Source organism: Fimicolochytrium jonesii, assembly GCF_025526975.1.
Source record: "Fimicolochytrium jonesii strain JEL569 chromosome Unknown EV422scaffold_16, whole genome shotgun sequence".
Classification (NCBI taxonomy): Eukaryota; Fungi; Chytridiomycota; class Chytridiomycetes; order Spizellomycetales; family Powellomycetaceae; genus Fimicolochytrium; species Fimicolochytrium jonesii.
Genome location: NW_026515683.1, coordinates 319833 through 334151, shown reverse-complemented (window position 1 = coordinate 334151; position 14319 = coordinate 319833). Strand labels below are relative to the sequence as shown.

Here is a 14319-nt window from a genome sequence, read left to right as displayed (position 1 = left end):
CGCCCACCTTCGAGAATTTGGATTGACATTGACATTGCATTCCAGCACATATGTGAATAAAAACTCAGGGACCTCAGGGACCTCACTGACGCTAGATTTCGCTTTCCACATACACCTACTCTCTTCAATATGTCTGCTCTCAAAGGTATGATTTACGCCTGAACTGTTCTCCACGTAGGTTCATAAGCTGATCTTGCGAACCCTTCAGTCGCTGTGAAATGGAGTGGGAAGAAGTACGACGTGGACGTGGACCTGTCTCAACCAGGGATTGTCTTCAAGACGCAACTCTATACCCTCACGGGGGTTGCGCCTGAACGACAGAAGATTATGGTGAAGGGAGGCACTCTGAAGGTAGTATTTCATCAATGATCTTAGCCTGAAAGGCAGCAGCTGGCAGTCGCTCACAAACTATCCTCATCTCAGGATGATGCGGATATGAGCAAATTGGGACTGAAGGAAGGGCAACAGCTGATGGTATGCGTGGATCTATGATGAATGCCGGTTTGGCATGAGCGGTTGAGCTGATTTCATATGATTTCAAGATGATGGGAACCGCGGGAGAGTTGCCAAAAGCGCCGGAAAAGCAAGTCGTTTTTATGGAGGACATGAGCGACGCTCAAATAGCACAAACTGTGAGTGAGACTACCAGCGCCAGTTCTTCCGAGCGCTGCTAACCGTGCATTGCAGCTGAAACTTCCATCGGGCCTGGTGAACATGGGCAACACATGTTATATGAACGCAACTATGCAATGTTTCCGGGCCGTCCCCGAACTTCACAACGCGCTTGTCAAGTATGTCATCCCAAATTGCTCTGCGAAACGAGGATTGTTAGGTCCACAATGCTGACATTCACTCCCGAACAGGATGCCTACGACTATCAGTAACGACAACCGCGGAAATCTGGTTGTGTCAATGCGAACGCTCTTCGACGAGCTGGACAAATCCGGGTCAGCTGTGCCGCCACTAGTGTTCCTCCAAGTAGGTTCTTTAAGCTGATTTGGAGCGTTCAGCGCATATCTAATCGCTCGTTCCTAGGTCCTTCGTGGAGTATTCCCACAGTTTGGGGAGATGAACAACCATGGGTACATGCAGCAGGACGCAGAAGAATGCTGGAGTCAGATTGTGCATGTGCTAGGCGAAAAGGTCCCTGGACTTGAAGTGGGAGGCGAGCTCAACAAAGACAAGCATTTTGTGGAACAATACATGAGTGGAGAGTTCCTCACCACGTAAGCGCTGTGCGGATTCCTTGTGAATCCCCTATCAGTCATTGATTATTTGTGAACTACTAGAATGACGTGCGATGAAGCGCCAGATGAGCAGCCAGTGACTGGCATAGAAACTTTCAACAAGCTGCGCGTCAACATTGGGTCGGGAGGTAAAGAGCTTGTCATGCGTTCAGACGACATCTCAACCGCCATACTGAAGTTGGCATAAACAGTCTCGACATACATGATGAATGACATCGCAAAGGTAAAGGCGCGCTGGATCAATACTGGCCGGAACGGCGTACATCGAGACTCACGCTTCTCATTCGCTTAGGGGTTAATCGAACCTATTGAGAAGAACTCGCCCACCCTCGGTCGCTCTGCTATGTACACCAAAAAGGCGAAGATAACACGGCTTCCAGCATACTTGGCCATCAACTTCGTGCGTTTCCAATGGAGACCCGATATCAACAAGAAGACGAAGATTCTGAAGGTATGTACAGACGGAGCGTTGCAGCGTGTGCATTACCTCTCTATCTTACTTCTGTGGCGCCTACCAGAAAGTGCAATTTCCACACGAGCTGGACGCGTCTGAGCTTTGCACGATCGAGCTGCAAGAGAAACTGCGCCCAGCAAAACTCCGCTTGAAGGAAGTGGCCGAAGCGAAGGATGCAGAGAGGGTACGCAAACATCGCCCGATCAGCAAACGTCCTGCATAGATGGCAACCTGACGCCTTGCACTTTCAGAAAGCAAAAAAGGCAAAGCTCGAAGACGGAGGGTCTTCTAGCGAGGAGGTAGCAGACGCACCGGTTGCCGGGCCAAACGAGATTGAGAAGATGAAGGAAATCGGAGTAGATCCCAGCTTATATAACGACGTCGGCGCAAACGTGTCAGGTCAATACGAGCTAGTAGCAGGTAGGCTTCAACCTTCTCAAATGATGGCATCGGATCACGCTAATGCTCAAATCCTGGCACATCGATCACCAGTGCTCACACATGTCGGCCGTGCCGCGGATTCTGGACACTACATTGGCTGGGTCAAGCAAAGAGGAATTTGGTGTAAGTGTTGTCATTTGAGAACTTGCGTGGCCTCTGATTTGTTTCTTAAACTTACGCATTTTCCTGATGGTGAACAGGGAAGTTTGATGATGACAAGGTCTCGCAGGTAGCTCCTGATGAGATTGAGAAGCTGAGTGGAGGAGGGGACTGGCACAGTGGTATGTCCTGAAGGAAACCCAAGAAGGACGTTTGTAAAGCAGGAGATTGCTGACTGTCATCCTCCTTCCAGCGTACATTGCCCTCTACAAAGCGAAGAGAATCGAATAGGGAAGCCGTTTCTGTCTCCGTCTCCACGCGCATGCATGTGTCAACGTATGGCAGGGAGAATGACTAGGGCCTTTTTGTATTTACCCCTGTATATGTACCCGTGGTTTTGCCGACTCATGTAATGTTTCGACGGTGGCAATGAGCAAGCGGGCTTCTCGAATTGGTTCATTGACGGCTGAGTTGTCGGACCCTGTTCGTATCCAGCATGGGTGCCCTGGAATCTAGAGCAAACAAGCAAATGAGGCTCTACGACCGCGGTGGACCTGGGCACTCTGGATCACATGAAGGGACAACGCCCCTTCCTTCATCGGCCCCCGCTGTGACCAGTTGTAGAATCTCTGAATTTCCACAGCGCAGTGATTGCTGTTCATATTGCGAGATTTGGTGGTGTGACTTCGTAAATGACAAGGATCTAGAGCTATCTGCGCGGATTTCCCTATTCTACGCACAGCAAACCTCGGCGACCCTCGCAGATTCAATCAGACACCTCATCCCTGCCCCAGGATACCCAAGCGACACCCCCTTCAGACCCTGCCGTATGCGCTGCTTCCTCTCTGGATCAAAGACATCCCACGTCTCCACCACGATGACATTTTTGATCGAGTGTCCCGCATATTGGAGGTTGATGTCCGATCGTTTCGTAGCTCCTTCAAAATCGATATCCACTCCAATCAGCTGCGCATCAAGCAAGCCCTCCGGCGCCTTCTGCAGCTCCTCGCGGAGGTAGGCGCCGTGGGCGCCGGATACCATCACACTTGGGATGGAAACGTTGTCGACGAGGGCAAGATCGCCAGTGGAAGTTTCGGAGTATGCCATGTTCAGGAACGTATGTTCCTGATCATTCACGACGACGAGGGCGATGGCGCCGGCGAATTGAGCCCACTCCGTCTTTTCCGAGAAGGTGCATCCCCCACGTTGCACCAACAAGATCTTTCCTCTTACACGATCGGCTTCTACTGGCGTGTAAGGATCACACCCTTCGGGGATCTTCGTGGTGCTCAACGAGATCATTTGCCCAGTGACGTGTTCGTTTGGCCATAGAGCTGGCCCGTACTCTGCAATGGCGACATTGACGACTCCTTTCTCTTTGATGGCCAGTGCGGCCATAGGGCTGAGCGGTGGCGGTGGCGGGAAAGGCTTCGACGCCGCATCTGGTTCTAGAAATGACATTCCGGTTTTGACGACTGTGAGGGTCTCCCCTTCGCGCAATTCGATGTCGTTGATTCGCAACACTTGGAAAGCTTGGCCATCTGATGCTGCTATGTGGAAACGAAGTCCGGCCAGGTGATCAACCGCGAAACCTTTCCATGTCTGTAGAACCGTTAGCAACGAGTCTGACGATGACTGCAGTCGATTCACAGCGCCCCACCTTTCTAAGTTGTGCTTCGGGCTTGCCAGTGAAATTGGGAGGCTCGATCCTGTCAAAGGTGATGAGTCTCTCGTCACATTTACTGCATCTAAGGTGCCTCGGCCATGACTACCTGATCTCCTGCGTGGTTGCGCCCAATGTCCCCACCAGCTTCTCCAAGCCGACCGCATAGTCCCCAACTCCCACGAGCTGATCGATCTTCTGCAAATCGGCTGGAGAGACCGCCATGGGACCCGATGTAGTCATGGTACTTATCGTCACCGCGATGTCCCCATCGAATCGAGGACAGAGTTGTTGGGCGGACAGGTTTTTTGGTCGATCCTTTTGGAACTTGGCCGGCCTCAACAGTTCGTACGGAAGAGTTATCCAATGTCCTTCGGTCGTGAACACCCCGTTTCCCATGGTCTGGTGTACGAAGTTGTCTAATGGCCGCAAATCAGTGCTGAACGCGCAACAATCCCGCAAATCAAGGAAACGTACCTTCGTCGAACAGGAGGTACAAATACTTCAGGGTCTCGCTGAGGAAAAACGATTCTAGCCTGTCGTCCAGCTTCCCATCGTTGACGTCCCATACGGATGCGAACCCACAAGGAACTCGTGTGCGGTTGTTCAGATCTCGTAGGAGGCGCTCCCCGACGTCAAGGTAGTATGGATCTTTGGTTGCCTGTGAGAGACTACTCAGTCTCCTTTACCGAGAGCCAAGGATATCCGATTCTTTCTTACCCTATACAACATGTAGGTTGATTCTATGAACTCGGGCCCTATATTGTCTTTAGTTCGATGTACCGTTTAGTTGAATGAAAGGACCACATACTCAAGGGATAGGAACCAATCTCAGTCTGCCGTGAATTCATGTTGAAGCGCTCCGGCATAGCACCGAACCGCTTCCATATCGTGGCGTAAACCTGATGAAGTTTTGCGGCATCTTCGATATCTCCTGCAAGAACCTGATTGGTAAGTTAATCGTGAGGCCGAGATGTGGCTCAGCAGGGAAGCGACCCTATCCGTACTTGCAGGCCGGGAAAGAATGCGGCGAGAGAGTCGATCCAGGAGGCAGCCAAAGCGCCATTATGTATGTTGACATTCTTGTAGAACAACCCTCCCAGATCCCTAATGTGCCGCTTGACGGCTGCATACGCCGCTTGAAAAACGTCATTATACTCCGCCTCGTTGAAGAGGATGTACGCCTTGAAAAGGTACTCATAAAAGGAGTCGATTCCGGCCCCTATACCCCCAGTCGGATCCTTCCACTTTCCGGTGGTTGCCCCGATTGCATTGCCCACCAAGTTAAGGCTCGACCGCAACTCCCAAACGCGAAATAGGGCTTTCCGAGCCAATTTCTCGTAGATCGGATCGCCTGTGAGCCGACTCAGGACGCCGAATTCCAACACCAGTGTGCCAGCACCAGCGGCGCATGTCGTATCCGACTCCTTCTTCAAGACTCCTTTCTGAAGATGCACTCGAGGCCACGGCAAGCCTGTCGCAGTATTGAACGCCGGAAGAAGCCTGTTTGCCAGGTCTCGGGCGAGCTCCAAAAGTTCGCCCTTATACCATGGTATCCGAAATCCTGTATCTGAATCGGTAGCGAGAATATGTGCGGAGAGCAGGCCTCCCAGCATCCTGATCGTGACTTCGAAGACCTGGACCCTCGAGTCCAAGTCGAAATGAACGTGTTTAATAGTCAAGGCAACGGCCTCTTCCCATTTTGCTCGGTCGTTCATGATAACGTGGGTATCGAGAGCGTCTACAAGCGTGAGTGAAAAGTTCCCTAGGACATCATTCTCACTCCAGTTCAATGCATCTGCGTCGCGATATCGCGGCGTGCACGAGAGAGGTCTCAGCTCATCGGCTGGGAACGCATACTTCATATAGTTGCCGTAAGCGTGATCAAACATTTCCTTCGTTTGATCTCTTAACTCTAACTGTCTGGCCCTTGTCATAGTGGCACGGACCGGTCCGACGCACCAGCCCGAGGCGCCCAAGGCGACCAATACCCACGTCCATCGCATGCCGTGCTTCGAGCGTGGTTTCCACGGCGCTAGCGAACTCTAACTTGTAGCGGAGTTGACGAAGTAGCCAGAGTGTCGATGTCTCGCGTCGAAAAGTGCCAGGTTTCGGCAGCCCCAACGAACTCTGGATTGCAGCAGGGTTGAGGAGCGGTTTGGCGAGCCTAGTGGCCGGAGCGTCGATGTCTCCTCTCGACGGGATGCAAGGCTTCGGGGTTGCAATTTTGCTCCGAGCCTGCGGCCATCCAACAGTTGGTGCTTCCTGATGGGCCCGTGCTTTCTGTCCTCCAAAACGGAACGCGTCACGCCTCCTCTCCTCCTTCTCACCTCCTTCCCAGCCTCCTTCCTCATACATAGTCGCTCGTCATTTCGGCGCGCCAGTATATGTAAGACGAAGAAGGAAAGAGGTTTTTCGGTTGCTCCTCAAACCGATTCGTCACTTTCAAGATCATGAGCACCAGCTCATTGGCTTCTTTCGATTGCACACTGGCATCGCACGTCTGGAGCAGTCGATGACAGAGCACAAACATCCCTGGTCATTGCTTCCATCATCGCGCGAGAACAACTGCACATCATCTTCTGAACGTCCTCCCCCCCTCATACATTGCTTGCCCATTCAGGCTATTGCCTCCCGATAAGGTACGTCCCTCGCCTGCGCTTTGGTTCATATCGCTTGGACATACTGTACCTTGCCAGAATCTCCATCAGAGCACGTAAACCAGGCTGTCGTCCTCCAACATGCGCTGGGCTGCAATGTCCTGCAGCCTTGCGCTCGTCTGGTCCCAACAGCAGAGCGTTCCACACCGCATAAATCAACTCTTCGCCAGCCGTACGAGTATACGTCTCAATGGGCGATGACGCTGCTGAGGACCTGAATGGATGGGGCCCCGAGCTTATCAATACGCATACCGTCGAGCACGTCTGCAGGGTGTTTATGGACGCAAATAACCAGCGTCACCATGTTTGCGCCCCTAAGAGCTACCTGCCATTCACCGGACGAGGACAACGGGGAGCATACAGCTCAATGGGCAAGGCGCGCTGAATGATGACCACCGCGATAGCGAGGGAGACCAGAGCGAACGCTCTCGAGCGACCTCGAGCGCAAGCGGAGCGAGTTTCACGCCGCAGGCGCGATGCTAGGAGTGAACGCGAACAATCGTGTTTTCAGACGAGCGAAGCGAGCCCCTTGTCTTCATTCCGGGCCGAGCCTATGGATATGTATCGTGTTTGGCAGGACATGCAAGTGCGCAACCATCCATGTTGGGGGGCCTCTCAAGCGGCGCTCCAAATGTGCCGCAGTCTTCTCTCGTGGGTTTGGCTTGAACGTACTTCAAGAGGATCAGGAAGGCGGAGTCGAGACGCGCGCTGTCGAAACACTCTCATTTCGAATTCTGGACAGGAGCCGACGATCTCATTTTAATAGCTGGGCCGTAACGCAAGAAAGAGGATGGGTTTGAATCTGTGAAAGTGAGAAGATACCACCGGACAATCTGAATCGGTAGCTTGTCTGACGACACATCAACATTGGAGCCGGAGGGCTGATGGGTCTTAAAGCTCATCCGAAACATGGTGCCTCGAGTTCCTTCCAAGCAGCCAAAAGTCGAAATCAAATGGGAGAGAAAGCTATGCTATGATTCTCAATCCAAAAACGAGGGAAGGGGCCGACACCCAAGCTATGGTTGCCCGACCTATACCGAGTATGAGTCTTGTACACTGCTTGGGTTCGACAAGGAAGGTCATGTATGAAAACAGCGACTTTTGCTTCTGTCGTTTTCGCTTCAACAACGATAGGAAGTACCCTCTACGTCCCGTCACTGTAAAGTGCGCTGGAAGCGCGGCTTCCCTCTTGATTCAATCTGCATCGCGAGCTATTTAAACACGATCAAATTGTTGCCACCTTTGAGATTGTCGGCCAGCCATGAATGTTCGACAACGGACGTGACTCTGGGATGGACTTGATATCTTGTGGGGGGACTTCGATCTCAACTCGTAGAGGGGTTATGACAGAGTGACAGGGAATACCCCATGTGCCTATCTCAGCACCCTACATTGTTCTCTTCCGAACATGGACGGTCTTCTGACAATCCTGATCCTTATTCTTCAGCGGCACATAAAAGGGCCCATTCGAATCAGTGGAGTTCCGGACAAGATCGATCTTGTCCCCTTCACCACGGGGTTTCCGGCTGACGACCGGCAAAACGGCAGCTTGATTCAAATTGATGAAGACAGAAGCTAGCGGCGGGGACGCAATTGCCCAGGTTAGAATTACTATTGCTAAGAAAAAACGGCAAAATTACAAGAAACTACATAGGTACATGGCGGAAAAGGGGTATATACAGGTAGAAGTTGGCGATATCTCCAAAAGTGGCGTAGTCCAATCGACAAGGTATCAGTCGATCATTCTTCGCAATTGCCGCAGTTTATTGACGTCCGTCAATTTGATACGCTGTGCCGGTTGACTGAGAAACAAGCGACAGCGACGTTTGGTCAGACACAAAGAATTGACAAGCCAGAACAACAAAACGAGTGAAACAGAAGGATACATACAAAGTCTTTCTCCTCCCCCTCACAGAGCTTTTCACAAGCAGAAAAATCCAATACATCAGCGGCAGAGTGTGCAAAAGCACAAGACCCTGTAAGAGCCTCCAGGTCAACGTTTGCGAGTTGGGGGTCGCATGGTGTTCGGAAGGAAGCGGAGCGGCGATGTAAGGTTCAGCATGCGGCGGAAGCGGTTGCGCCAATATAGTCGGAATAGGGAGGTGCTCTACCAACGGCTCCCTGAGCGGTGCCGGGGGCGGTGGCCGGGGCGGCATCTAGGTTAAGTCCCAGCCAATGGCATCCCAATGTGGAATGCTACAGTGGCCAATGCTAGTAACCCGAAATGACAAACGGGAGTTGACACTGGTTGTTGCGCGTTGTAAGCAGTTAAATGGTCTAGTCACGTGAGATATATTAAATTTGGGAATTCGCTGTTTCTCGCTGTTCGAACCTCCAGAAGACTTCGGCCCCCTCATTGCGCCGACGATCGGATGTACGAATACTCCTGAGCTATCCGCCCTCCTGTTTAGAAACTGGAGCACTGCGGTAGTATTCTACATGTGCTCAAAATATCGTCACTCTGGCAGTGATCTTCGGAGCGGAAAGCAGAATATCCACGAAAGATAGCATTTCCCGTCACTTGGCTATATCAGGCACTCATCAGCGGCTGGTAAGTTGGACTGATTGGATTGGCTTGCTACATGTCCGTGGGCCCATTCACCAAAAACATTCCAGGCAGGTACTGAAAAGCCACCGAGCGACCACAGCGAAGGTCAGTCAAAACAGGGCTGCACGATGTCATTATCGTCAGGTGAAGAAGATCTCGACTGCCCTTTGTGCATGGAAGAGATCGACATTACGGACCGTTACTTCAAACCATGTCCGTGTGGATACCAGATATGTCGGTTTTGTTGGAACCACATAAAGGAGAACCTGAACGGCTTGTGCCCCGCATGTCGACGACCATTCTCGGAAGACAGTGTCGAGTTCAAGCCCGTACCCGCCGAAGAGATTGCTAGGATTAAAGCGGCGAAGAAGAGAAAGGAGAGGGAAAGGAAGGAGCAAGATCAGTTGGCGAAGAGGAATCTTGCAAATGCCAGAGTTGTACAAAAAAATCTGGTGTATGTCCTTGGGTTGCCACCAAGGCTAGCAAGCGAGGATCTTCTGAAGGGGTCAGAGTATTTTGGGCAGTATGGAAAGATCCTACGTGTCGTCGTAAATCGGCGAGCGCACGGGCATACCCCAGTGTTGGCACAAGTGCCAAACACGGGCGTCTATATCACCTTCGCTAGAAAGGAGGACGCAGGAAAGGCCATTGAATCCGTTGACGGAAGTGTATATGATGGGATGATCATTCGGTATGTCTTGCACCGATCAAGCGTCGAGACTTTTTGACCTTCCGCTGAATTTCATCCTTTTCAGTGCAACGTACGGGACAACAAAGTATTGCTCATACTTCCTGAAGAATCAAGCATGTCCAAACCCCGCTTGTCAGTTTTTACATGAGCCCGGAGAGGAACCCGACTCCTTCGCTAGGGATGAGCTGAGGTCAGTATTGGATCAGTATCGGATAACGTCACGAGTGTGCTTGGGCCTTCACTCATCGAATCTATAGTCGGATGCAAATGCGCGAACGCAACCCAAAGCCACCACCATTTCCGATTGCACCCGGTGGAAAGAAGGAGGAGGATAAGGATTCGAGTGCGCTTCCGGCCACTGCGAGCTGGTGGGTGATGCTGAATCGCAAAGAAGGAAACACTGCGGTGCAGATCCTAATTACGCATATACATGCAGGGCGAATCCGGTGTCCCGACAAAGTGGATCACAATATGCGTCGACGACTGCTTCCCCCAGCTCCATCCCAGGGACTCCTAGGAGTATTGCTTTTGATGTGGAGGAATCAGGCTCGCAACCACGGACACCAGAACTCTCGACTGCGGATAGAAAAACGAGTGGGAAGAGACGAGCGTCCGCTGCAGAGTTTCCGCCAGGTCTTACCACAAGCCCCTTTGAACGGCTTGATACGTTGCCAAGTGGTCCACTTGGAGTGTCAGTAATGGGATCAAAGGCGTTAAGCGAAGACAGCGAGTCGCCCGAAGAGATCATACCTTTAGGGGACTCGTCCCGTGTGATTTGCAGGGAAAATGTGGCGCCAGCTGTGTCGGAAGATTTTTGGGATGATACGCACTCCGTCACGGCCATGGGATACATGCTACATCCCAAGTATACTGGGCCGTTCGATCCTTTCCGAGAGGACCCGCTCGGGTTTTTTGCCGACTTGTCGCTAATGTCGACTGGAGGCGCACCCACGCATGACTTGTTCGAGGGCATCGGCGCTGGTATGTTCAGCAAGGACGTGGGATCTCTGGGTATAGACTCGAATATACCGCCAAGCGAGAACCCACAAACAAGCCGATTCGCCAGGTTTTTCGGAGAGAGTCAAATGGACTTGAACGTTTCTAATGGAATGGAAGTGAATGCGAGCGGCGAAACGCAGAGTGTGCAGGAGTCCTTCCGCGCCATGTTCCCGAACGTCAATGTTTCATTTACTGGCGACGGCCTTGCGGGTGCTGGAAGCAGGTGGAGCGAAGGGGTCGCTCAAAACATTCCTACCTCCGTTTGGGGTCAGGGTCAAGGAATTGACGTCCAGCAGCAAAGTTTCGAAGGGTTCCCTGGTGAGCCCGGGGCACTGAGCAATCTGCCTGGGGCTTTTGACTTGGAAGGCGAACCTCTATCGGTGGACCCACTATTCGGGCTGGGCATTTTACCTTACCCCGCGCCTGGGGCAGGTTTTGTACACAATCTACGGGAACAGCAGCTGCGAGATTTTGCGCTCGGCGCGCCTGGGTTGCAAATTCGAGGCAGGCCGCCATCGGAGTCCGGGTTCACTTCGCAGCACATGATTGGGTCGAGTATCGCTCCTACTGAGGATGAGGATGACGAAGCAGTCCTTGCGCGACAGGGATACCCGACACTAGGGATTGTTGAGAAGCTCCGATCAGTTGTTCCCGCGGCAGGAACAACTGGCGGAGCTAGCGCCAGGGGGGATTTCCAGAAGAAGGGTCAATCAGGGCACAGGGTCGGGGTTGAGGAGAAATCATCGATGAAGGCAATCGGAAAACAGGAAAAGGCGATTGAGGAGGGGAGCATAATGCGTGGACCGAACGAAGTCTTAGTCGCAATATCTCAGAAAGCCGGTGGTAGCAAAGAGGCCACGAGTATCAGGAAAGATCCTCCGCTTGCGGTGGAGACACCCGCGTTGCGAAAACCGGAGCAAAAAGAGGCTGGCTCGATGGCCGATAAGTCGAAGGCGGTTAACAAGGATGCAGTCGCCCGACCAATGCCGTCACGAACGCCCTCCGCTGAGACGTCGGTTATCAGGCCAAACACCCCTGTCCCCTCGATTGCTGCCCCGAAAATCTCGAGCCCAGTCCCTCGTCGTGTTTTGACCATCACACCGGCGCGGAAGAGCACTCCGACAAACGGCGCTGGGGTGGCTTCGGAAACTGAAACTGGGGACAAGGCAGCCGAACCTGGAAAAGAGAAGAGGACATCGCAGCGTGTAACTGGTAGCATCACTCCGAAGCCCCCGTTGGATGACGAGCCTGTCACTAGTCGGGACGTCAAGGAGCTCCGTCTGGTGGAGAGTGCGGGAAGGTCCGAGTCGCCTGTCAACAGTCCGAAGGCGAAGCGACGGGGAGGGAAAACGAAAGTGGAGGAATCGGAAAAGCCACCGCTGGTGGCGAGCAACCCTGTCAAGGAAGAGGCGTTAATCTCTACCCCTGTAAAAGCTACGATTGAGTCGGAAGTTGAGGTGGAAGCTATTGTCAGTCGCAAAACGAAGAAACGGAAGGAGAAAAGGATTCCCGTCAAACGAAAACCAGTAGTTTTATCTCAGCCTATTGAAGTGCCCCAGTCGGTTACCGTTCTGACTCCACCAGTTCTGGTCGACACCCAGACTCCAGCTAGGAGCACAGCGCTGGCGGACGCGCCGATTTCAAAGCAGGTCCCCTCAAAACCGACGGGCAAAGAACCCGCAACTGTTGCGCACCCGCAACCACCCACCGGAAATGAGCCCAGTGAACCCTTGAAAACGAAATCGCAAAGCCAGCCAAAGAAACCCGCGTCAGCCAAGCAACGGAAAGCCGATAGGAACACAGCTACGCGGACACATGAAGTCGACATCACATCCCTCTTCACGACGAATCCGAACGGCACGCGCTCGGTGGATATGCAGATCAATACCGAGGTTTTGACTAGTGCTCTCAGTCAGCTTACTGCTGGTTATGTCTACCAAGGCCCTCACGAACCATTTCCGGCGAACATGAATGTGCGGATCGACGTGGCTCCTTCCGGCCCTCCTCCTAAACGGGCCAAAAGTAGTCGTCAGCCTCAACCTCAACCTCAAGCACAACCTCAAGCACATGCTCACCACCACCATCACGCTCCCGCCGACGCTATGGCCAGCTTTGGGTTGAGTAGTCTGGGGATCAATGTGCAACAGCTTGATCAACTGGCCGCAAGTCTGGGGCACCTGTCTGGAGAGTACGCACAAGCTCTTGCCGATCAGGGGGCTACTCCAACCCCCGAAGGTACTGTGAATGTCAACATTGACGGACGCACAATGAATATCGATGCAAACACGTTCATCGACCAAGCGCTCGAAGGCTTAGCCACCACCGCAGCCTTCCTCTACGAGGGTCTAGAGGCACAAGCGGAGAAGGTCCGTCGGGAAGAGGAAGGGAAAGGCAAAGCGAAAGCCAAGCCGAAAACGCAAGCGCAGCACATACAAACGAAGAATAACATTCAGCGAGTCGCGGAACAGGTGTCGAAGCTCGAACAATATGCCTTGAAGCTGCAAGGACAAGTCCATCACGCGGCGGGCACATCTCAAGGAGGAGCATCTGGAGCTGTCCAACATGCGACGAAGGAGGTTGGGCATGTCGAAGGCGAGCAATACACTGCGACGATCAACGTGCCTGGTGCAAGCGGAACCAGCGCTGACCAGCGAGAAGGCATCGACATGATGTCGCCGATAGCGGAGATGTTTGGCGTCGGTTTGCATCCCGGGACCGCGAATTGGACGACGGAAGATTGGAAGGCCAAATGCCGTAGCGTTGAAGTGGTCATGAAGAGGGTACGCGAAGCAAGGGAGATCAGACGTCAGCAAAAGAATCACAATGAAGGCGGGGACGGTGGGGCCCGAGCATTTACGGATCAAAGCATTGATCCGAACACTTTGGAATCCGATGAGGACGACGATTCCTATGTGAGCATTGACCACGATACGGGAACGGACGGAATAGAAGAGTATCCAGCAGGCCCAGCCGGCGTTGCTTCTTCGTCCACGGCCTCGTCTCACGCTTTTGAGAACAACTACATACAGAAGCTTCTCGACACCGTACGTTTACTCGTGTCAAACGGCGAGATGCTCGCAAACACCATATCACCTGCCGCTGCGGCCACCGCCGCAGGCCGTATGCCCGGAAACACTCCTGGCAGAAAACCCAAGATTGCACCAGTGCAGGTCCATGGACCAGCACCACCTCCGGCATCATCTGCTCAGATTGAGCAATACTTTTCGTATGGCGTGTTTGTAGATGAGCATGGCCGGCCCGTGGTGAGCGACGCTGCCAGCATGGAAAATGCCGTTCGAGAGGCGCATCACCATCATCACACGCACCACGACGATCACCACGGATCTATAGTGTTCAACCCTGCGCCCTTACTAGCGGCCGTTGCTAGCGGATCCATCACGCCAGGCATGCCTATTCCATGGGAGATGTTTGGACTGCGCGGACCGCCCGTGTTGTGGGGTGCCGGTGGCGGGCACGACGGCTCAGGTGCGGCGAGTGGCGTCCACGACCCGTTAGC

At 53.0% G+C, this 14319-nt stretch overlaps 3 protein-coding genes across 3 annotated transcripts; 2 read left to right on the top strand and 1 right to left on the bottom strand.

The window, feature by feature from the left end:
• Positions 1-41: 41 nt before the first annotated feature.
• Positions 42-2863, top strand: EV422DRAFT_533733 (uncharacterized protein). The gene is made up of 15 exons (XM_053070619.1): positions 42-145; positions 209-351; positions 424-474; positions 543-632; positions 688-791; positions 864-978; positions 1036-1226; positions 1290-1375; positions 1439-1470; positions 1540-1698; positions 1766-1885; positions 1953-2121; positions 2194-2265; positions 2343-2423; positions 2495-2863. Exons 1-15 carry the CDS (start codon positions 130-132, stop codon positions 2530-2532), a joined length of 1467 nt encoding a protein of 488 aa, XP_052924499.1. The 5' UTR covers positions 42-129; the 3' UTR covers positions 2533-2863.
• EV422DRAFT_598180 (alpha-mannosidase) lies at positions 2557-5841 on the bottom strand (the record flags this gene model as incomplete). Its single annotated transcript, XM_053073635.1, has 7 exons — positions 2557-3843; positions 3902-3983; positions 4014-4323; positions 4382-4565; positions 4625-4662; positions 4716-4848; positions 4912-5841. The coding sequence occupies 7 exons, from the start codon at positions 5839-5841 to the stop codon at positions 2974-2976; spliced, it is 2547 nt and encodes an 848-aa protein (XP_052924498.1). The 3' UTR covers positions 2557-2973.
• Positions 5842-9240: 3399 nt separating this feature from the next.
• On the top strand, positions 9241-10060 carry EV422DRAFT_497596 (RING/Ubox like zinc-binding domain-containing protein; the record flags this gene model as incomplete). The annotated part of the gene is made up of 2 exons (XM_053067957.1): positions 9241-9803; positions 9868-10060. The coding sequence occupies 2 exons, from the start codon at positions 9241-9243 to the stop codon at positions 10058-10060; spliced, it is 756 nt and encodes a 251-aa protein (XP_052924497.1).
• Positions 10061-14319: the final 4259 nt, after the last annotated feature.

What these genes read in the sequence shown, in the direction of transcription:
- EV422DRAFT_533733 (XM_053070619.1), top strand. An exon ending in AGGAAGGGCAACAGCTGATG is followed by an intron (nt 475 to 542) that starts GTATGCGTGGAT and finishes TATGATTTCAAG; the next exon opens with ATGATGGGAACCGCGGGAGA. An exon ending in AGTGGAGAGTTCCTCACCAC is followed by an intron (nt 1,227 to 1,289) that starts GTAAGCGCTGTG and finishes GTGAACTACTAG; the next exon opens with AATGACGTGCGATGAAGCGC.